Source organism: Pseudophryne corroboree, chromosome 6, assembly GCF_028390025.1.
Source record: "Pseudophryne corroboree isolate aPseCor3 chromosome 6, aPseCor3.hap2, whole genome shotgun sequence".
NCBI lineage: Eukaryota > Metazoa > Chordata > Amphibia > Anura > Myobatrachidae > Pseudophryne > Pseudophryne corroboree.
In genome coordinates, this window is record NC_086449.1 from 843,546,456 (window position 1) to 843,571,356 (window position 24,901).

Here is a 24,901-nt window from a genome sequence, read left to right on the forward strand (position 1 = left end):
CTGTCCACTCCCAGAATGAAGATTGCTGACAGCGCCACCGCGTGTTTTTCTGCCCAGAGGCTGATTCTTGTCACCTTCGACATTGCAGCTCTGCTGTTCGTTCCGCCCTGTCGGTTTATGTACAGTAGGCCACTGTCGTTACATTGTCCGACTGAACTTGAATGGCCTGATCTTTTAGAAGATGTGCCGCCTGTAGAAGACCGTTGTACACGGCCCTTAGTTCCAGAATGTTTATTGGGATGATGGATTCCAGACTTGACCACGTTCCTTGGAAGTTTTCCCCTTGGGCGACTGCATCCCAACCTCTGAGACTTGCATCTGTGGTTAGAAGGATCCAATTCTGAATCCCGAACCTGCGGCCCTGTAGTAGGTGAGAAGTTTGCAGCCACCAGAGGAGCGAGATTCTGGCTTTCGGCGACAGACGTATCCTCTGGTGCATGTGAAGATGAGAACCCGACCATTTGTCCAGGAGATCTAGTTGAAAGGACCGTGCATGAAATCTTCCGTACTGTAGAGCCTCGTAGGAGGCAACTATCTTTCCCAGAAGGCGAATGCACTGATGAACTGACACCCGGGCTGGCTTCAGGACATCCCGGACCATTGTTTGTATCACCAATGCTTTCTCCGCCAGTAGAAACACCCTCTGTACTTCCGTGTCGAGGATCATCCCTAGGAAGGACAGCCTCCTTGTCGTCTCCAAATGTGACTTTGGAAGATTCTGGATCCATCCATGATCCTGGAGTAGTTGAGAGAGCAATGCTCTGTAACAACTTCTCCCTGGAAGACGCCTTTATTAGCAGATCGTCCAGATAAGGAATTATGTTCATACCCTGCTTGCGGAGGAGTAGCATAGTTTCCGCCATGGCCTTGGTGAACACCGTTGGTGCCGTGGAGAGGCCAAACGGCAGTGCCTGGAACTGATAGTGACAGTCCAGTAGCGCAAATCTTAGATAAGCCTGGTGAGTCGGCCAGATTGGAATGTGAAGGTACGCATCCTTGATATCTAGGGATATCAGAAATTAACCCTCCTCCAGACCTGAGATTACCGCTCTCAGAGACTCCATCTTGAATTTGAAGTCCCTCAAATAAGGGTTCAATGACTTTAGGTTCAATATTGGCCTGACCGAACCATCCGGTTTCGGTACCACAAACAGGTTTAAGTAATAACACTCGTTTGCTAGGTGAGGTGGAACTGGAACAATGACATTTGACTTTAAACAATTTTTGATTTGCTTCCTGTAGGATATTACTTTCTGTCAGCGAAGCTGGTAAGCCTGATTTGAAGAATCTGTGAGGTGGGAGTTCTTGAAACTCCAGTCTGTACCCCTGGGTAACAATATCTTGTACCCAGGGGTCCAGGCATGATGACGCCCAGACATGACTGAAATTTCTTAGTCTTGCTCCCACCTGCCCGATCTCCAGGCTGGGAGGGCCCACCGTCATGCCGAGGATTTTGAGGAAGCAGAACCAGGCTTCTGTTCCTGGGAACGGTGTTGCAGACGGAAGAAAAGTGGTCTTACCCGCAGTTGCCGTGGAGATCCACGCATCTAATGCTTCCCCAAACAGAGCCTGACCTGTGAAGGGTAGGTTCTCCACACTCTTCTTGGATTCAGCATCCACAGCACATTGGCGCAGCAAAAGTCCCCTGCGTGCCGAGACAGCCATGGAAGAAGCTCTCACATTAAGATGTCCAAGGTCCTTCATGGCTTCCACCATAAATCCTGCAGAATCCTGTATGTGACGTAAAAACAATTCAATGTCACTTCTATCCGTAGAATCTAATTCCTCTAGTAAAGTGCCTGACCACTTTACTGTGGCCTTAGAAATCCACGCACAAGCAATAGTGGGTCGTAAAGCTACGCCAGTAGCTGTGTATAGTGATTTGTAGTCTCAATCTTGCGGTCAGCCGGCTCTTTTAAAGCGGTGGACCCAGGTAAAACCACCTTTTTAGACGACCTAGATACAGAAGCATCTACCACAGGCGGGTTTTCTCACTTTTTCCTGTCCTCCTCAGGGAAAGGAAAAGCAATGAGAAACCTTTTTGGGATATGGAACTTTTTCTCCAGGATTTCCCAGGATTTTTCAAACAATGCGTTTAATTCCTTAGACGCAGGGAAGGTAAGGGAGGTTTTCTTATTGTCTGTAAAGTAAGCCTCCTCTACCTGCTCAGGTGCCTTATCAGTAATGTGTAAAATGTCCCTAATAGCCTCAATCATGAGTTGCACCCCTTTAGCCAGGGATGCATCTCCCCCCTGCATATCCCCATCACCATCCCCTGCATCAGAGTCGTTATCCGTGTCAGTTTGCATTATCTGGGCAAGAGCACGCTTCTTTGGGTATATAATTTGGGGTTTTGATGAGGTAGTCGGAGCTAAATACGATAAAACCTCAACAGACTTTCTTAAAACCTGTATTTCAGTCTCAGTATGAGCCATCCTAGATGGATTCAGAAGCCTGGGACAGTATATTAGAGTCCTGAGTACATGGGATAGACTCTTCAGGAGAAGATACACACTCTGCAGCACAAGATACAGAGTCCCTGGACATGGTGATGTGTATATAATATATATATATATATATATATATATATATATATGCAGTTATTATGGTAAATGCCTGGCGCTGACTGAGTAGCCTTAATAGATTACACAGAGAAATATAACACTCCCCCCCCCGTCTATATCACCCTGGTACCGCAGAGGTATGCTGGAGTGAAGAGGAGGCAGCGCTCCCTGTCAGCGTCTCTGTAGTGTGATCTGCAGGGAGAAAATGGCGCTGGTGAGTGCTGGATCCGCTCTGAGGAAGAAGCCCCGCCCCCTGTAATGGCGCATCTTCCCGCTGCTGACATTATACTGGCCTGATGTAAATGTGGTCGCTAACAGCTGTTAGCCCCTGTATACCAGCTCAGGGCGCCACTCACAGCGCTGCGCATTGTACCGCTGAGCCCTCCAAACCTTATGCCGCCATTCTCGCCGGCGACCCGCTTACCAGGGCGCCGGCACTCACCACTCCATCTTCTGGCTCTGTTAGGGGGTGGCGGCCGTGCTGCGGGAGTAAGCGGTCACCTCGTGGGCTTGCGATCATCACCCCCAGGAGCTCAGTTTCCTGTCAGCGGAGATAGGAGCCATTAACCTCTAGGGTTGGATCCTACTCCCCCCCCTAAGTCCCACGAAGCAGAGAGGCTGTTGCCAGAAGCCTTCCTGTTACCTAACAACTCTTAGAAAAAAAAATAAAACTAGAAAAACTCCTTGGAGCTCCCCTAGCTGTGACCGGCTCCACCGGACATATTTTCTAAATTGGGTCTGGTAGGAGGGGCATAGTGGGAGGAGCCAGCCCACACTATTATACTCTTAAAGTGCCCATGGCTCCCAAGGGATCCGTCTATACCCCATGGTACTAATGTGGACCTCAGCATCCTCTAGGACGTAAGAGAAAATGTGTTTTTTTCCTGCTTAGAAAAACCCCTCCCTTTAAGCACCTGAATGATATCACCAAGCTAATTGAGCATCTGCCACTATATATAACCAGTCCAGGCATCAGCAGAATGGGGAATTCCCCAAGAGCTGCCCCTGAAGATGCAAAGTCAACTTATTTGATACCTAGCAAGTCTGTCCAAAGTCCGAAGTACAACAAGACAGCTGGGTTCCCTAGTTAACGCCCTGGATCTAAATAGTAATCTGCAGCTACCTACGCCATAGAGCCGTTCCCACGTCCTCAGGTTCCAGCAGGTACCCTGCAAGGAGAAGCTCCAGGGAGTCTACCTGATCTTGGTAAGGAACAAAGGGTAACCACTTGTTAGTCCTTAAAGGATAATGCACTAAGGACCAAGGCACATCCCAGAACTAAACTATAGGTCACATGTAACAGTCTGTGATATTTGGAACGTGCCTAGATTTCTGTGATTTAGCCTCTAGACTTCAATCTCACATCTGAATTTTCAAGTTCTAGACGCTTTCCAAATCCTGCATAATTTTACAATTGGCCCAATGAGTACATATTTGGGCAAAAGTGGTCCTCCAGTGGACCGGCACAACCATTAGTGTACACCAAAATCTGTCCCGTCTCCTGCACCTAGCTTGAGGAAGCTGTCCGTGCCGCTGAAAGGGGTGACACCTGCATACAGGCGTATGAGTCACAATTTGGGCATATAGCTGCATAAGAATTGTGAACTGGTGTCCGGCTCAAAGGGTATAGACTGGAGAAGCTAGCAATACCTACAGAACCTGCATGTGCATTACCTACAGAGCCTGCATGTACAATACCTACAGAACCTGCATGTGCAATACCTACAGAACCTGCATGTGCAATACCTACAGAGCCTGCATGTACAATACCTACAGAGCCTGCATGTGCAATACCTACAGAGCCTGCATGTACAATACCTACAGAACCTGCATGTACAATACCTACAGAACCTGCATGTGCAATACCTACAGAACCTGCAAGTGCATTACCTACAGAACCTGCATGTACAATACCTACAGAACCTGCATGTACAATGCCTACAGAACCTGCATGTACAATACCTACAGAACCTGCATGTACAATGCCTACAGAACCTGCATGTACAATACCTACAGAACCTGCATGTACAATACCTACAGAACCTGCATGTACAATGCCTACAGAACCTGCATGTACAATGCCTACAGAACCTGCATGTACAATACCTACAGAACCTGCATGTACAATGCCTACAGAACCTGCATGTACAATACCTACAGAACCTGCATGTACAATACCTACAGAACCTGCATGTGCAATGCCTACAGAACCTGCATGTGCAATGCCTACAGAACCTGCATGTGCAATACCTACAGAGCCTGCATGTACAATACCTACAGAGCATGTATGTACAATACCTACAGAACCTGCATGTACAATACCTACAGAACCTGCATGTACAATACCTACAGAACCTGCATGTACAATACCTACAGAACCTGCATGTGCAATACCTACAGAACCTGCATGTCCAATACCTACAGAGCCTGCATGTCCAATACCTACAGAGCCTGCATGTCCAATACCTACAGAGCCTGCATGTGCAATACCTACAGAACCTGCATGTACAATACCTACAGAACCTGCATGTACAATACCTACAGAGCCTGCATGTACAATACCTACAGAGCCTGCATGTGCAATACCTACAGAACCTGTATGTACAATACCTACAGAACCTGCATGTACAATACCTACAGAACCTGCATGTACAATGCCTACAGAACCTGCATGTACAATGCCTACAGAACCTGCATGTGCAATACCTACAGAGCCTGCATGTGCAATGCCTACAGAACCTGCATGTACAATGCCCTGCATCAAATTACGTCATTGCAATTCATAATATACAGCAAATATTACATTATTGGGCAAGACAAGATGCCAAACGGCATAACCATTATTTTCAATATACCCAGCACCCTGCTCTACCCACACTGGGATAGTTTCTGTTTCATTGGAAAATGAATAACCAGCATTTACTCCAAGATTCTCTCTGTGATTGGTGGATACGAGGTCAGGAAACGTGTTGTGTTTAGTATTTACCTGCAATGCACAGCTATTGGCCCTTTGGTTTTGGATGCTTTCTGTCTCACCATATATACAAACTGCAGTATGCTTTCCGCTGCGCTGGCAGCTGGGACGCCGTGGTCCGGCCACGCTGTAAAGTTGAAATGCATAACACGTTGTACGTCGTCAGCCTGGATAAAGACGAGAGTTTCCATTACGTAATGTACATTTCATAACAAGGTGCAGATAAAATATCATTCCTGGAACAAATGTATTAATTTATTAATTTTGAAATAAAAATAACAGAGCGTTATTGTGGGGGATTCTATAAATAGGGATAAAACACAAAATGGATTCAATTGTCTTTAAAATAGCAGTAAATTAAATCCAAAGACAATGACTTTTACTTCTAGTTTTTTTGTTTTGTTTTTTTCATTATATATGAAGCTAATTTATTGAGGTATTTTGGTAACTTTTTCTCCACTTTGTACCTCCTCCGCCTTATTAATAGAACATCACATTCTGTATTATGGGCATATGTTCTAAGCACAGTTTTATGTATCCAGGACAATGCAGGCAATAAGCACTACTCCCAATTAGTGATGAGCAGGTTCGGTTCCTCGGAAACCGAACCCCCCCGAACTTCACCCATTTTACAAGGGTCCGAGGCATACTCGGATTCTCCCGTATGTCTCGGTTAACCCGAGCGCGCCCGAACGTCATCATCCCGCTGTCGGATTCTCGCGAGATTCGGATTCTATATAAGCAGCCGCGCGTCGCCGCCATTTTCACTCGTGCATTGGCGTCCTCTCCGTTTATTCATTGTTGAGTTGATGCAAATATTTGTGCTTGCTTATATCATTGTGGGGACTGGGGAGCAGCTTTATATTAATATAGGAGGAGTACAGTGCAGAGTTTTGCTGATCAGTGACCACCAGTTATCCGTTCTCTGCCTGAAAAACGCTCCATATCTGTGCTCAGTGTGCTGCATATATCTGTGCTCACACTGCTTTATTGTGGGGACTGGGGAGCAGCTGTATTAGGGTTCACTACGATATGTCGGCGGCCGGGCTCCCGGCGACCAGCATACCGGCGCCGGGAGCCCGACCGCCGGCTTACCGACAGTGTGGCGAGCGCAAATGAGCCCCTTGCGTGCTCGCTGCGCTCGCCACGCTACGGGCCACATTATTTTATTCTCCCTCCAGGGGGGTCGTGAACCCCCACGAGGGAGAATAAGTGTCGGTATGCCGGCTGTCTGGCTCCCGGCGCCGGTATGCTGGTCGCCGGGAGCCCGACCGCCGGCATACTGCAGACCACCCGCTGTATTATATAGGAGGAGTACAGTGCAGAGTTTTGCTGACAGTGACCACCAGTATACGTTGTCTGCCTGAAAAACACTCCATATCTGTGCTCAGTGTGCTGCATATATCTGTGCTCACACTGCTTAATTGTGGGGACTGGGGAGCAGCTGTATTATATAGCAGGAGTACAGTGCAGAGTTTTCCTGACAGTGACCACCACCAGTATACGTTCTCTGCCTGAAAAACACTCCATATCTGTGCTCAGTGTGCTGCTTTATTGTGGGGACTGGGGACCACCAGTAAAATATTATATAGGAGGAGTACAGTGCAGAGTTTTGCTGACCAGTGACCACCAGTATACGTTGTCTGCCTGAAAAACACTCCATATCTGTGCTGCATTGTGTAGTATATAGTAGTACAGTGCATAATTTTGCTGACCACCAGTATATAATATATAGGAGTACGGTACAGAAGGCCACTGCTGTACCTACCTCTGTGTCGTCAAGTATACTATCCATCCATACCTGTGGTGCATTTAAGTTTTGCACTGTTTGCTGACCACCAGTATATAATATATAGCATTACGGTACAGTAGGCCACTACTGTACCTACCTCTGTGTCGTCAAGTATACTATCCATCTAGATTCTATACCTGTGGTGCATTTTAGTTTTGCAGTTTGCTGACACAGTGACCACCAGTATATATAGCAGACGGTACGGAAGGCCAGTGCTGTACCTACCTCTGTGTCGTCAAGTATACTATCCATCTAGATTCTATACCTGTGGTGCATTTTAGTTTTGCAGTTTTCTGACAGTGACCACCAGTATATATAGCAGTACGGTACGGTAGGCCACTGCTGTACCTACCTCTGTGTCGTCAAGTATACTATCCATCTACATTCTATACCTGTGGTGCATTTCAGTTGTGCGCAGTATATATAGTAGTAGGCCATTGCTATTGATACTGGCATATAATTCCACACATTAAAAAATGGAGAACAAAAATGTGGAGGGTAAAATAGGGAAAGATCAAGATCCACTTCCACCTCGTGCTGAAGCTGCTGCCACTAGTCATGGCCGAGACGATGAAATGCCATCAACGTCGTCTGCCAAGGCCGATGCCCAATGTCATAGTAGAGAGCATGTAAAATCCAAAAAACAAAAGTTCAGTAAAATGACCCAAAAATCAAAATTAAAAGCGTCTGAGGAAAAGCGTAAACTTGCCAATATGCCATTTACCACACGGAGTGGCAAGGAACGGCTGAGGCCCTGGCCTATGTTCATGGCTAGTGGTTCAGATTCACATGAGGATGGAAGCACTCATCCTCTCACTAGAAAAATGAAAAGACTTAAGCTGGCAAAAGCACAGCAAAGAACTGTGCGTTCTTCTAAATCACAAATCCCCAAGGAGAGTCCAATTGTGTCGGTTGCGATGCCTGACCTTCCCAACACTGGACGTGAAGAGCATGCGCCTTCCACCATTTGCACGCCCCCTGCAAGTGCTGGAAGGAGCACCCGCAGTCCAGTTCCTGATAGTCAAATTGAAGATGTCAGTGTTGAAGTACACCAGGATGAGGATATGGGTGTTGCTGGCGCTGGGGAGGAAATTGACAAGGAGGATTCTGATGGTGAGGTGGTTTGTTTAAGTCAGGCACCCGGGGAGACACCTGTTGTCCGTGGGACGAATATGGCTATTGACATGCCTGGTCAAAATACAAAAAAAATCAGCTCTTCGGTGTGGAATTATTTCAACACAAATGCGGACAACAGGTGTCAAGCCGTGTGTTCCCTTTGTCAAGCTGTCATAAGTAGGGGTAAGGACGTTAACCACCTAGGAACATCCTCCCTTATACGTCACCTGCAGTGCATTCATCATAAGTCAGTGACAAGTTCAAAAACTTTGGGTGACAGCGGAAGGAGTCCACTGACCACTAAATCCCTTCCTCTTGTAACCAAGCTCCTGCAAACCACACCACCAACTCCGTCAGTGTCAATTTCCTCCTTACACAGGAAAGCCAATAGTCCTGCAGGCCATGTCACTGGCAAGTCTGACGAGTCCTCTCCTGCCTGGGATTCCTCCGATGGATCCTTGAGTGTAACGCCTACTGCTGCTGGCGCTACTGTTGTTGCTGCTGGGAGTCAATCATCATCCCAGCCGGGAAGTCGGAAGACCACTTGTACTACTTCCAGTAAGCAATTGACTGTCCAACAGTCCTTTGCGAGGAAGATGAAATATCACAGCAGTCATCCTGCTGCAAAGCAGATAACTCAGGCCTTGGCAGCCTGGGCGGTGAGAAACGTGGTTCCGGTATCCACCGTTAATTCAGAGGCAACTAGAGACTTGATTGAGATACTGTGTCCCCGGTACCAAATACCATCTAGGTTCCATTTCTCTAGGCAGGCGATACCGAAAATGTACACAGACCTCAGAAAAAGAGTCACCAGTGTCCTAAAAAATGCAGTTGTACCCAATGTCCACTTAACCACGGACATGTGGACAAGTGGAGCAGGGCAGACTCAGGACTATATGACTGTGACAGCCCACTGGGTAGATGTATTGCCTCCCGCAGCAAGAACAGCAGCGGCGGCACCAGTAGCAGCATCTCGCAAACACCAACTCGTTCCTAGGCAGGCTACGCTTTGTATCACCACTTTCCAGAAGAGGCACACAGCTGACAACCTCTTACGGAAACAGAGGAACATCATCGCAGAATGGCTTACCCCAATTGGACTCTCCTGGGGATTTGTGACATCGGACAACGCCACCAATATTGTGCGTGCATTACATCTGGGCAAATTCCAGCACGTCCCATGTTTTGCACATACATTGAATTTGGTGGTGCAGAATTATTTAAAAAACGACAGGGGCGTGCAAGAGATGCTGTGGGTGGCCCGAAGAATTGCAGGCCACTTTTGGCATTCAGCCACCGCGTGCCGAAGACTGGAGCACCACCAAACATTCCTGAACCTGCCCTGCCATCATCTGAAGCAAGAGGTGGTAACGAGGTGGAATTCAACCCTCTATATGCTTCAGAGGATGGAGGAGCAGCAAAAGGCCATTCAAGCCTATACATCTGCCTACGATATAGGCAAAGGAGGTGGAATGCACCTGACTCAAGCGCAGTGGAGAATGATTTCAACGTTGTGCAAGGTTCTGCAACCCTTTGAACTTGCCACACGTGAAGTCAGTTCAGACACTGCCAGCCTGAGTCAGGTCATTCCCCTCATCAGGCTTTTGCAGAAGAAGCTGGAGACATTGAAGGAGGAGCTAAAACAGAGCGATTCCGCTAGGCATGTGGGACTTGTGGATGGAGCCCTTCATTCGCTTAACCAGGATTCACGGGTGGTCAATCTGTTAAAATCAGAGCACTACATATTGGCCACCGTGCTCGATCCTAGATTTAAAACCTACGTTGTATCTCTCTTTCCGGCAGACACAAGTCTGCAGAGGTTCAAAGACCTGCTGGTGAGAAAAATGTCAAGTCAAGCGGAACGTGACCCGTCAACAGCTGCTCCTTCACATTCTCCCGCAACTGGGGGTGCGAGGAAAAGGCTAAGAATTCCGAGCCCACCCGCTGGCGGTGATGCAGGGCAGTCTGGAGCGAGTGCTGACATCTGGTCCGGACTGAAGGACCTGCCAACGATTACTGACATGTCGTCTACTGTCACTGCATATGATTCTCTCACCATTGAAAGAATGGTGGAGGATTATATGAGTGACCGCATCCAAGTAGGCACGTCAGACAGTCCGTACGTATACTGGCAGGAAAAAGAGGCAATTTGGAGGCCCTTGCACAAACTGGCTTTATTCTACCTAAGTTACCCTCCCTCCAGTGTGTACTCCGAAAGAGTGTTTAGTGCAGCCGCTCACCTTGTCAGCAATCGGCGTACGAGGTTACTTCCAGAAAATGTGGAGAAGATGATGTTCATCAAAATGAATTATAATCAATTCCTCCGTGGAGACATTCACCAGCAGCAATTGCCTCCAGAAAGTACACAGGGACCTGAGATGGTGGATTCCAGTGGGGACGAATTAATAATCTGTGAGGAGGGGGATGTACACGGTGAAAGGGGTGAGGAATCGGAGGATGAGGATGAGGTGGACATTTTGCCTCTGTAGAGGCAGTTTGTGCAAGGAGAGATTGATTGCTTCTTTTTTTGGTGGGGGCCCAAACCAACCCGTCATTTCAGTCACAGTCGTGTGGCAGACCCCTGTCACTGAAATGATGGGTTGGTTAAAGTGTGCATGTCCTGTTTATACAACATAAGGGTGGGTGGGAGGGCCCAAGGACAATTTCATCTTGCACCTCTTTTTTCTTTCATTTTTCTTTGCATCATGTGCTGTTTGGGGACAATTTTTTTGAAGTGCCGACCTGCCTGACACTGCAGTGCCACTCCCAGATGGGCCAGGTGTTTGTGTCGGCCACTTGTGTCGCTTAGCTTAGCCATCCAGCGACCTCGGTGCAAATTTTAGGACTGAAAATAATATTGTGAGGTGTTCCGAATAGACTGGAAATGAGTGTAAATTATGGTTATTGAGGTTAATAATACTATGGGATCAAAATGACCCCCAAATTCTATGATTTAAGCTGTTTTTTAGGGTTTTTTGAAAAAAAAACACCCGAATCCAAAACACACCCGAATCCGACAAAAAATTTTCAGGAAGGTTTTGCCAAAACGCGTCCGAATCCAAAACACGGCCGCGGAACCGAATCCAAAACCAAAACACAAAACCCGAAAAATGTCCGGTGTACATAACTACTCCCAATGGGGACTGCAGTCTGACCCTATGCACCAAATCCTCCGATGGCGAGAGCGCTTTATGCGGATGATCTAACCCTAAGATCCTGCCATTCTTTACCCACAGGCTCTGAAACGGGCGCTGAGCGCAGCGTCAGAAACTGGGAAGTCTTCCAAAAATATAACAGACTCCTCTAAGGAACCAGGATGCAGTCAGGAGGACAGCGTGTCCCCATATACATCGCATGTACTGTGTAATCATGTTACAAATCCCAATTGCTGCCACAACTGGATTGTTGATACCATAGGGACCTTAGAGGATTTTTGGCTCATTTCATTACACTTCTTTGGGGGGAATTCAAATGATTTACCGGGCGCCTGCACTAATGGGCGCTCGATGGAGCAATTCAATTGTTGCTTTGATCGGGCACTCATCACTTTCACGCACAAAGCAGCTAAACCTGTCTCAAGTCCTGGTTAGAGCGCTAACAGGCGAGAAAAAAGGTCTCCTGCGGCTAATGGGCGTCATGTTCAAAGCAACAACTGAATTCACCACTTTCAGCAAAACATTCACCTAAAATGGAAAATCACTGGAACTTCCATATTCAGACTGAGTTCAGGGCAGGGTGGAGCTGCTAGCGTCAGCGGAGCCCTCTTATCTGTAGTGTCCTGGTGATCTGGGTGATGAGACCTCTACAGAATCACTATCTCTGGTCCTGATGATAGAGCAACATGGCAGAAACTCCACAATTGTCTGAGGATTGCTTCATCTGAACCCGGGATTTGCTAAACCTCTTATTATCATGTTAGTCAGATATTAACTAAAGGGACGAAAGAACCTTAAAAGCTTGCAATCATTTCCAGTGACATGTGGTGATGTAAATGGCTCAGGAGGCACCGGCTAGTATCAGAGTCAGATTTGCACACACATATATGAGACCAAGGGTTCTTGTGGGCCTTATACACAGGAGCTGCAGCATATACATGTGGCCATTATACACAGGTGCAGCGGTATATACATGTGGGTATTATACACAGGTGCAGCGGTATATACATGTGTGCATTATACACAGGAGCTGCAGCATATACATGTGGCCATTATACACAGGTGCAGCGGTATATACATGTGGGTATTATACACAGGTGCAGCGGTATATACATGTGTGCATTATACACAGGAGCTGCAGCATATACATGTGGCCATTATACACAGGTGCAGCGGTATATACATGTGGGTATTATACACAGGTGCAGCGGTATATACATGTGGGTATTATACACAGGTGCAGCGGTATATACATGTGGGCATTATACACAGGTGCAGCAGTATATACATGTGGGTATTATACACAGGTGCAGCAGTATATACATGTGGGCATTATACACAGGGGTAGCAGTATATACATGTGGCCATTATACACAGGTGCAGCGGTATATACATGCGGCCATTATACACAGGACCTGCAGCATATACATGTGGGCATTATACACAGGGGCAGCAGTATATACATGTGGTCATTATACACAGGGGCAGCAGTATATACATGTGGGCATTATACACAGGGGCAGCAGTATATACATGTGGTCATTATACACAGGTGCAGCGGTATATACATGTGGCCATTATACACAGGTGCAGCAGTATATACATGTGGGCATTATACACAGGGGCAGCAGTATATACATGTGGTATTATACACAGGTGCAGCAGTATATACATGTGGGCATTATACACAGGGGCAGCAGTATATACATGTGGTATTATACACAGGTGCAGCAGTATATACATCTGGGCATTATACACAGGTGCAGCAGTATATACATGTGGGCATTATGCACAGGAGCTGCAGTATATACATGTGGCCATTATACACAGGTGCAGCAGTACATACAGGGGCAGCGGTATATACATGTGAGCATTATACACAGGGGTAGCGGTATATACATGTGGGCATTATACACAGGGGCAGTAGTATATACATGTGGTCATTATATACAGGTGCAGCGGTATATACATGTGGCCATTATACACAGGTGCAGCGGTATATACATGTGGCCATTATACACAGGTGCAGCGGTATATACATGCGCCCATTATACACAGGTGCAGCGGTATATACATGTGGCCATTATACACAGGGGCAGCGGTATATACATGTGGTATTATACACAGGTGCAGCAGTATATACATCTGGGCATTATACACAGGGGCAGCAGTATATACATGTGGTATTATACACAGGTGCAGCAGTATATACATGTGGGCATTATGCACAGGAGCTGCAGTATATACATGTGGCCATTATACACAGGTGCAGCAGTACATACAGGGGCAGCGGTATATACATGTGAGCATTATACACAGGGGTAGCGGTATATACATGTGGGCATTATACACAGGGGCAGCAGTATATACATGTGGTCATTATACACAGGTGCAGCGGTATATACATGTGGCCATTATACACAGGTGCAGCGGTATATACATGTGGCCATTATACACAGGTGCAGCGGTATATACATGCGCCCATTATACACAGGTGCAGCGGTATATACATGTGGCCATTATACACAGGGGCAGCGGTATATACATGTGGGCCTTATACACAGGTGCAGCGGTATATACATGTGGCCATTATACACAGGCGCAGCGGTATATACATGTGGCCATTATACACAGGTGCTGCAGTATATATACACATGTGGGCATTATACACAGGTGCAGCGGTATATACATGTGGGCATTATACACAGGTGCTGCAGTATATAATGCTGAAAATTTGGGGAGTTTTGATCAGTGATGTGCGAACAAGGTAGGTGGGGAGGGGGAGATTCACCTGTCATACTCCAGTATATTTATAATAAAATCTTTGTATTTTTCACATAATTTTTCTAGTTCTATCTCTGGCGTATATTGGAGTATGACCATAGGTGTGCGCAGGGGGGGTGCCTGGTGCGCACAGGCACCCCCTAATGTCTGGCACCCCGATCTCACATGCCTGATGCAGCGATCGCCGAGCAGGCTGATTACTGTCCCCTCTGCGCTGCACCCTGACCGGACGCCTGGGTTAATCAAGGATGCCACCGCCCACCCATCACACCCGCCACATTCCCACCGCTCTCCTTCTATGCTATGCCAACGCCAGACACTGATGAGGAGCAGCATGCAGCCAGCGTTCCTCTTAGGAAGACAAATTCAATACTGGCGGCCGGCAGCAGCATTGACGCGTCACTCGTTTTTCCAGCAGCAGCAGTATTAGTCTGCGACTGTCAGTGTCAGTGAGTGACTGACTTGTAAGTAAGCTGCTGCAGCTTGCAGGGGAAAGAGAGGGGGAGCCAGACCAGGCTGAGGAGGAGCAGTGTAATTGCAGTGAGTGCCATCAGGGGTGTTTGTTTGGTGCACACCACAACATCTGACAATGTATCTGCTTTATTAGGATTGGCACAAGGGTGGATATTTTATATTACGATGACCGTCAATAGATGGTGCTAGACACGCCCAAAAGGTGGTACTAGACACACCCCTCTGACGGTGCACCCCCTAATAAAATGTGCTGCGCACGCCTATGAGTATGACAGGAAAGGCTCTGCCTCACCTGACCGCACATGACTGATTGTGAGATGTATCAAACCTTGGGGAGAGAGAGAGAGCAGAGAGAGATAAAGTAGCAGTTAGGAGCTGATCGGCTGGTATTTTATCTCTCTCCATGACTTTATACAGATCTCCCATAGTCACTAATGTCACTTATAAGTAATTTGTTATTGTCATACAGTATATAAAAAGCAGCTGTCGCCGTTCTGTCACAGATTCTGAGGGTTTAAGTCTTTTTTATGTGTGACAGATGTAATGAAATTTGGGGTGTGTAATGGAAAGAGATTTATTACTAATACGTACAAATGAGACGCAGAATACGCGGAGCGCCCAGTCTGGTTGTTCATCCTCCGATATCATCTCTACCGTAATGTCTCCATAGCTGACAGGGTCTGTTGTGAATGGCCAATAGTGGTCACATTTTATCTGCAATGGAAAGAATGACTTCATGAATACAACAATAATATAACATTGTATATCCCGGTGATGCATTGAAAGCCTGGTGGGGTTTTCCTTCTACTGGAGAACGTGCTCCTGTTTCCGAGTGATAGTAACTTTGTATATCACTGTCCAAGGGGACTTCCAGGGTGAAATGTGTCCTGTGTGTCTCAGGTCCTGTCATATGTCCGGGTAGCATGGAGATCTTATGCAACAACAATGATTACAACAAAGTGTAAAGATTATTAATAGAGAAACTTGGTTATGGACCCAATAGACTTATTCCAACGTCAGCTATTTTATGTCTCACGTGAAGGAGACAGCTTAAACAAAGCGGAGATTATTACCTAAAGTACATAAAAACCAAACAGAGGCACCAGGAAAACCTGTCATCTCTGGCATCGACTGCCCTGAAATATTTCACCTATATCTACAAAAGTATGCCTCAATGTCATTCTACATAAAGGATTCTGCCAAGAAAACCTCCATATCTCCCAAAAAGAAATAAATTGGCACCAAACCTTTATATGATCTATATGGTCCTGAAACCAATTTCCCGCAATATCACCTGTAACTGTAATTACGTTATTTATTTACTGGAGGGTTCCCGGCCTCCAGTTGTAGGAAAAACGCTCAGTCCCCTAAAGAATACAAAGAGAGAGTACCCAGAAATATATAACACACAAGGAGAGATGTATCAAGCCTTGGAAAGAAAGTGGTGAGAGATAAAGTATCAACCAATCAGCTTCTACAGTAACAGTCATTTCTCTTACGTCCTAGAGGATGCTGGGTCCTCATTAGTACCATGGGGTATAGACTGGTTCACCAGGAGCCATTGGCACTTTAAGAGTTTGAGAGTGTGGGCTGGCTCCTCCCTCTATGCCCCTCCTACCAGACTCAGTTTAGAAAATGTGCCCGGAGGAGCCGGTCACAGCTAGGGGAGCTCTCCAGAGTTTCCATAGTAAAGTTTAGTTTAGAGTTTATTATTTTACAGGGAGGATATTGGCAACAGCCTCCCTGCTTCGTGGGACTGAGGGGGGGAGCAGTGTCCGCCCTGCGGGGTCTGAGCCACTGACTCCGCTGACAGGACACTGAGCTCCAGAGGGGACAGATCGTTCCCTGCCGCAGGGGATCGCTCACCCCAGCAGCATGCCGCCACCCCCTTACAGAGCCAGAAGACTTGTGGCGAGTGAGTCACCGACCCCCCTAGCAAGCGGGGGGCCGTTGTGAAGGTGGCAGCAACAGGGTATGGAGCGCAGTACTAACTGCGCTCCCGGGCTCAGCGGTACATAGTGCGGCGCTGCGAGGGGCGCCCTGAGCCAGCGCCTATACCCTACACTGGTCACATAGCCTGTCGGGGTTCCCGGATCTCAGCCAGCATAATTCCTCAGGCCAGTATAATCCTGTGAAGAGTGGAAAGACGGCGCCATTCTGGGGGCAGAGCTTCTCCTCGGAGCGGACCAAGCAGCGTTTCAGCACCATTTGCCTGCCTGCACAGCGCTGTCAGTGAAGAGCAAGTCCCTCCAGAATAACTCCAGCTATCTCTCACGGTACCAGGGGGTTGTAGAAGGGAGGGGAGGCTGCAAAACCACTGTGTAACCTATTGAGGTGAACAGTCAGCGCTGGTTGGGGTCTCCCTTTGCATTAGGAGCGCTGCGTGTGGGTTGGCTCCAATCTCTGTGCCTCTCTTGCCATTCTTGGGGGTGAAACTCTGACTCTGTGTGTGTGTGTGTGTGTGTGTGTGTGTGTGTGTGTGTGTGTGTGTGTGTGTGTGTGTGTGTGTGTGTGTGTGTGTGGAGTGTCTGTGGTCTCCATTAAGCAATGTCCAGGGACTCTGTGTCATATGCTGCAGAGGATATGTCCTCTCTGGATGATCCCATTCCATATAATCAGGATTGCACTGGTTTAGCACAGATTCCAGCATGGGAGCCTGAGTGGTTATCCTTTATCAAATCTATGATTTCTCAGATTTCAAATAGGGTTGCACAAAATGAATCTGCAACTCAGGCGTTACAGAACTCTATGGCAGTCTGGCCCAGTTCTGGTACCTCAGGGCTCCCCGCTGTATATTCCCACAAACGTGCTCTTGCTCAGTTCATGCAGGATGACACGGATACCGACTCTGACACTGCAGACGGTGATGGGGATGTGTTGCGGGGGGCAGCATCTGTGCAGTTGATGATAGAGGCTATTAGGGATGTGTTGAATATTACAGACACAACACCTGAGCAGGTTGAGGAGGCTTACTTCACTGACAATAAGAAAGCCTCACTAACCTTCCCTGTGTCAAAGGAATTAAATGATATATTTAAAAAGGCTTGGGAAAACGCGGATAAAAAATTCCAGATGCCTAAAAGGGTTCTGGTGGCATTTCCTTTCCCGGTAGAGGATAGGAAAATATGGGAAAACCCGCCTATTGCTGACGCGTCAGTATCCAGACTCTCAAAATAGCTGGTTTTAGCTGTTCTAGGATCTACCGCCTTGACAGAGCCGGCTGATTGTAAAATTGATAATACGCTCAAATCCATGTACACGGCTTCTGGGGCAATACTACGTCCCACTATTGCCAGTGCTTGGATTGCCAAAGCTATAGTAAAGTGGTCAGGCACGTTACTTGAGGGTTTGGATACTATGGAGAAATGTGATGTTGAATTGTTTTTACGTAACATTCAGGATTCGGCAGGATTTCTGGTAGAATCCATGATGGACCTGGGTTCCATGGCTGCGGGGATCTCCTCCATGTCAGTATCAGCTCGTCGAGGGCTGTGGTTGAGCCAGTGGTCTGCCGACGCGGAATCCAGGAGAAGTGTGGAGACCCTACCCTACACAGGTCAGGCTCTCTTTGGGGAAGCGTTAGATGCGTGAATCTCCACGGCTACGGCTGGTAAGTCACCCTTCCTTCCCTCAGCTACACCTGCTCTGAAGAAACTCTTTTCTTCAGTTACGCCACAGTCCTTTCGGGCTAACAAGCCCAGAAAGGCAAAACTGTCCAACACCTTCTTTCGGGGAGGTCGGCCCAAGTTCAAGAAACCTGCGGCTGCAGGTTCCCAGAAACAGAAACCTGCTTCAGGTACACTAAAGTCCTCCGCATGATGGTGGACTGCACACCCCAGAGGTGGGGCCGGTGGGAGCGAGACTCCGACATTTCAGTCATGCCTGGGTGTCCTCCGACCTGCACCCCTGGGTGCAAGATATTGTGTCCCAGGGGTACAGGCTGGAATTTCAAAATCTCCCTCCTCACCGATTTTTCAAATCAGGCTTGCCAGCTCTGCTGGCAGACAGGACTGTCCTGCAGGAGGCCGTCCAGAAGTTGGTGGAGGCACAGGTCATTGTGCCAGTACCACCTCACATGCAGAATATAGGTTACCATTCTAACCTTTTTCGTGGTACCGAAACCGGATGGTTCGGTCAGGCCCATTCTGAACTTAAAATCACTAAACCCCTTTCTGAGGGAGTTCAAGTTCAAAATGGAGTCCCTAAGGGCGGTGATATCAGGTCTAGAGGAGGGCGAATTCCTAGTATCCCTAGATATCAAGGATGCTTACCTCCACATTCTGATTTGGCTGCCGCATCAAGCTTATCTGCGATTTGCACTGTTGGACTTTCACTGTCAGTTCCAGGCCCTCCCATTCGGTCTGAACACAGCACTGAGGGTATTCACCAAGGTGATGGCGGAAATGATGATTCTCCTCTGCAGACAGGGGGTGAAAATAATTCCGTATCTGGACGATCTGCTGATAAAGGCATCGTCCAAGGAGAAGCTGTTACGGTCCATAACATTCACGACTCAGCTTCTCAGAAAACATGGTTGGATCCTGAATCTTCCAAAGTCACATTTGGAACCAACCAGAAGGTTGTCCTTTCTGGGAATGATCCTCGACACGGAAGTGCAGAGGGTGTTTCTCCCAGTGGAAAAGGCGTTGGTGATTCAAACGATGGTGCAGGATGTCTTGAAGCCAGCCTGGGTGTCAATTCATCAGTGTATTCGCCTTCTGGGGAAGATGGTAGCCTCGTACGAGGCTCTGCAGTAAGGGAGGTTTCATGCTCGGTCCTTCCGACTGGATCTCCTAGACAAGTGGTCGGGATCCCATCTACACATGCACCAGATAATTTGTCTGTCGCTAAAGGCCAGGATTTCATTCCTCCAAGAAATGAAGCGCTGTCCAGATCAATAAATTTTCAAAACACAAAACATTTATTTTACATTACATAACATACAAACATTAATCACACGGCCGGCGTAACAATGAATTAAAATAATAAAATATATATGGAAGAATTCTGATTCTCTGGAAGAAGCCGCCGACTTGCACATAGGTGGAGAAACGCGTAGAGAGGAGTGCTATCTACGGCTGTAACATTGTGGTTATCCAGCGGCTATACGTGAGGACCGGAGTACGCCATTAGGAGTGAGACGTCACCCTGCATTTAGACCCCAGGTCTGAAGACACGTCGAGCTGGATATCTAATTAGCGTGGCCATGCTGGACTGATAAGCTGGACTGATAAGTATAAGTCTATCTCTGCTAAGAGATCATATGGAAAATTACTCATACTAAACTTCTACTACTAACCAAGTTTGCATGAATATCTACACGCTTTGATCTTATAATACTGCCATTTGATAAATACCAGGAACTGTCAGCTCATTATTGTCACATGACATTAACCATTGGTGCTTTCTGAGCTTTCTAACATCTCTGAGCTTTATTATATAGTGAGTAAATACTGAAGCTAGGATTTGTTGGCTAAATGCCATTCATGCTGCTAATTATTAGTGAAGTAATCAAGCTAAACTAATTCAGAAGTGGCCACCAGCTTTTCCATATATATTTTATTATTTTAATTCATTGTTACGCCGGCCGTGTGATTAATGTTTGTATGTTATGTAATGTAAAATAAATGTTTTGTGTTTTGAAAATTTATTGATCTGGACAGCGCTTCATTTCTTGGAGTTGTGGATTTTTTGCTTTTTTGGGGGGTTAACAGTGACCTCTTAAGTGAAGCAGCAGTCCTTGATCTATTTTAATCTATTAATATCCCAGAATTTATTGTCTGTCAGCGCCCAGGTATTTTTTATTGTTTCAGGATTTCATTCCTTTGGTGGCTGCAATTATCTCACCTTCTGGAGGGCCGCAGGTTCGGGATTCATGCCTGGATCCTTCTAACCACGGATGCAAGTCTCCGGGGCAGGGGCGCAGTCACTCCAGGGGAAACCTTCCATGGAAGGTGGTCAAGTCTGGAAGCCGGCCTGACGATAAACATTCTGGAACTAAGAGCCATCTACAACGGTCTCCTCCAAGCGGCCCATCTTCTGAGAAATCGGGCCATTCAAGTGCAGTCGGACAATGTGACAACAGTGGCTCACATAAACCGACAGAGTGGAACGAAGAGCAGAACTGCAATGGCAGAGGTAACAAGAATCATCCTCTGGGCAGAAAAGCACGCGTTGGCACTGTCAGCAATCTTCATTCCAGGAGTAGACAACTGGGAAGTGGACTTCCTCAGCAGATACGATCTCCATCCAGGGGAGTGGGCTCTCCATCCGGAGGTGTTCAGGGAGGTAACAGATCTTTGGGGCGTACCATTGATCGACATGATGGCCTCTCGTCTCAACAAGAAGCTTCGGCTGTATTGTTCCAGGTCGAGGGACCTGCAAGCAGTGGCGGTGGACGCCCTAGTGACTCCGTGAGTGTTCCAGTCGGTGTATGTGTTCGCTCAACTTCCACTCATCCCAAGAGTTCTAAAGCTCATAAGGAGAACAAAAGTTCAAGCGATCCTCATTGCTCCAGACTGGGAAAGAAGGGCTTGGTACGTGGATCTTCTGGATCTACTGCAAGAAGAGCCGAGGCCTCTTCCTCTTCGTGAGGATCTGCTGCAGCAGGAAACATTCGCCTATCAAGACTTACCACGGCTACGTTTGACGGCATGGAGGTTGAACGCCTGATACTAGCTCGGAAGGGCATTCCGAACATGGTTATTCCTACCCTGATACAGGCTAGGAAAGGAGTAACGTCTAAACATTACCATCGAATTTGGAAAAAATATATATTTTGGTATGAATCCAAGAACTTTCCTGCGGTGGAGTTTCAACTGGGACGGTTTCTCCTCTACTTACAAGCTGGTGTGGATATGGGCCTAAAGTTGGGATCTGTGAAGGTCCAGATTTCGTCCCTGTCCGTTTTCTTCCAAAAACAATTGGCTGCCCTCCCTGACGTTCAGACCTTTTTGAAGGGAATTGTGCACATCCAAGCTCCCTTTGTACTGCCTACGGTGCCTTGGGACCTTAATGTGGTGTTGCAGTTCCTCCAATCGGACTGGTTCGAGCCTCTACAGGAGGTTGAAGTAAAATTTCTTACGTGGAAAGCTGTCACTGTGTGTCGGAGTTGGGGACTTTATCGTGTAAAATCCCATACTTGATCTTCCACGAAGATAGAGCTGAGCTCCGGACATGTCAGCAGTTTCTTCCGAAGGTTGTGTCAGTATTTCACATAGACCAACCTATTGTGCTGCCAGTGGCTACTGACTCCTCAATATCATCAAAGTCCTTGGATGTTGTAAGGGCTCTGAAAATCTATGTAAGGAGGACTGCCCGTCACAGGAAATCGGACTCTGTCCTGTATGATCCCAAGAAAATTGGGTGTCCTGCTCCTAAGCAGACAATCTCTCACTGGATCAGGTTCACTATCCAGCATGCGTATTCTACGGCAGGCTTGCCGTGTCCTACGTCTGTCAAGGCCCACTCTACTCGTAACGTGGGTTCTTCCTGGGCGGCTGCCCGGGGTGTCTCCATTACAACTTTGCAGAGCGGCTACTTGGTCTGGGTCGAACACGTTTGCAAAGTTCTACAAGTTCGATACTTTGGCCTCAGATGATCTGAAGTTTGGTCAATCAGTTCTGCAGGAGCCTCCACGCTCTCCCTCCTGTTCTGGGAGATTTGGTACATCCCCATGGTACTAATGTGGACTCCAGCATCCTCTAGGATGTAAGAGAATATAGGATTTTGGTTACCTACCGGTAAATCCTTTTCTCGTAGGCCGTAGAGGATGCTGGGTGCCCGCCCAGCGCTTCGTTTTCCTGCAATTGTTATCTGGTTCAGTGCATTGTTACCGGGTAAGTAATGTTTCAGTGGTTGCTGAGTTCTCAATATGTTAGCATGGTTTGCCTTGTATATGTGAACTCCTCTCGAAGATGTCCGTCTCCACGGGACCCGTCTATACCCCATGGTACTAATGTGGACCCCGGCATCCTCTACGGACTACGAGAAAAGGATTTACCGGTAGATAACCGAAATCCTATTTTTTCTAACACAAACTGTAGCATGGCAGTTAGCTGATTGTCTGGTACGTTGTCTCCAATTTATTTAATTTTCGAGGCTTTATACAACTCCCCCACAGTGTCTAAAGGCTCTTCATTAAAATATACACTAAAACTAACATTGGACTTAACATGTTAGGAATTGAAAGAATAGAATAGATTCAAAAGGTGGCAATAAAAAGAAAAGACATTTCTGATCTACAAACTAAGGACTCAGCAGCTGTATGACAATATGCAAATGTCTTGTGTGACCAGGCTTCCCTGATCTGCTGCTGCGTCTAAAGGTGCAGCATCAGATCACCGGCACAGCCTCAGTATAGACACACCGAACATGTCCACATTTATCTATAGTGTCAAAGTCAAAAAATATTGCAGTACACACATCACGTACAAACTACACACAGATGGCCTCCGCGCGTGCACTTGTTCTGCCGTGCGTGCACATATCCGCAATTTGCGTATGGTCGCTCCCGCAGTCCTGCGCATTAGCGCGTGGTGTGGGTATTTACGGCAGAGTTTGTGTATGCATGGAGAGCCATCAAAACACATTACATATTTTATCCAAATAGTGCACAATGTACACATAGTCCCCCTGCACCACACCAGAAAGTAACATCAGAAAGTTATAGCTGTTTAAATGGTTGCAGAACAAAGGGATTCACCTTTACAGGATAGGAGGGGACAGACTAAGGTTATAAGGTGGTGTTTGGTATCCAGCTGTAGAGTATTTTAAGGGTAACATTCCGGTGTTGGTCTGCGGAAGATCGCATGTTCCTGCGGATAGTTATGTGCAGAAGCAGAATATAGATATAAACTGTATTTACTGTATATTATGTATGCGGCGGGAATCCAGAGGATACCACCCACAAGAGCAGTTGGGAAAGACATCGCCCACCTTTTCCTATCAACCTATGACCTCTCCTGTACTGTAAAAGTGCATTCCTGTGTCCAATGGACAAAGAGATTACAGTATCCATTGTATTGCTTTTGGAAGAATTGTATAAATAAAGCCTGCTGCAGCCCGGCTCAGCACAAGACTCACAACGTTATCTATTTGATGACGGAGGACCAGACCAGGAAGCGCACGCGAATATACTCACGTATGTACATTGACTGTAGCCATTATTCTGTTATATTGTCTTGTATTGTAGTGTATAATTTGTATTGTAAACCCCCTTTCAGAAATAATCCACTGTGGTGTCGGCACCCAGCGGTAAACTCACAATTGGTGTCGTGTCCTCATTGCCCTGCTAAGGTTTATAGTGTATTATTATTGCATTGCTGTAGAAGGTTTAAAGTGTATCTCTGGGTGTGTACGCGCTGTGAGTACTTTGTACCGTCAGCGCGGCGTGTGTACACAAAGTCCGTACACTGTACGGGACTCTGTACGCTAATAACGTAAAAGGTGCGTAGAGTGTGAATTAAGTATAGCGGCCGCAGCGGCTAAAGGTTTAAAGTGTATTTAAGGTATGTTTAAGGTATAGCTTTCATTCCTGTAAAGATAATCAGCTTTATCAATAGTCACTTGTTTCCAGTTACAAATCTGAAATCTGCATTTCCATCATTCTTCTATTACACAGACAGTATTAATGCACTTTTCATTTACCCGTCTCTTTTCATTGCACTGGGTGAGCATTACAATCACTTGTGATTTCTGCTGAAGAATCATCTTCCAAAACTCATTCCTTGTGTCAGGCAATGGTCCTTGTGTTGCAATGTATTCTTGTAACGTGTTGTATCCCTATAGTGATTCACCAAGGAAACAATCATGTAAATATACAGGGCACGACACAGTACGGAATATAGTAACTCTGTAATATAAATATATGCATTAATGCTGGAGTAACAGTACGGAATATAGTAACTCTGTAATATAAATAAATTCACTAATGCAGGAGTAACACAGTATGGAATATAGTAACTCTGTAATATAAATATATACACTAATGCAGGAGTAACACAGTATGGAATATAGTAACTCTGTAATATAAATATATGCA

At 46.7% G+C, this 24,901-nt stretch overlaps 1 protein-coding gene across 3 annotated transcripts in view; it reads right to left on the bottom strand.

The window, feature by feature from the left end:
* Positions 1–24,901, bottom strand: part of PTPRO (protein tyrosine phosphatase receptor type O) — a 698,190-nt gene that overhangs the window by 53,320 nt on the left and 619,969 nt on the right. For all 3 annotated transcript variants that reach the window (XR_010179771.1, XM_063929453.1, XM_063929452.1), the window contains 3 exons: positions 24,508–24,642; positions 15,451–15,573; positions 5,551–5,705 (listed from right to left, as the gene is read on the bottom strand). Coding sequence is in view for 2 of the 3 variants with exons in the window: in XM_063929453.1 (XP_063785523.1) it covers positions 5,551–5,705; positions 15,451–15,573; positions 24,508–24,642 (413 nt within the window). In the remaining variant the exon portion in view is untranslated. The remainder of the gene's footprint in view (positions 1–5,550; positions 5,706–15,450; positions 15,574–24,507; positions 24,643–24,901) is intronic.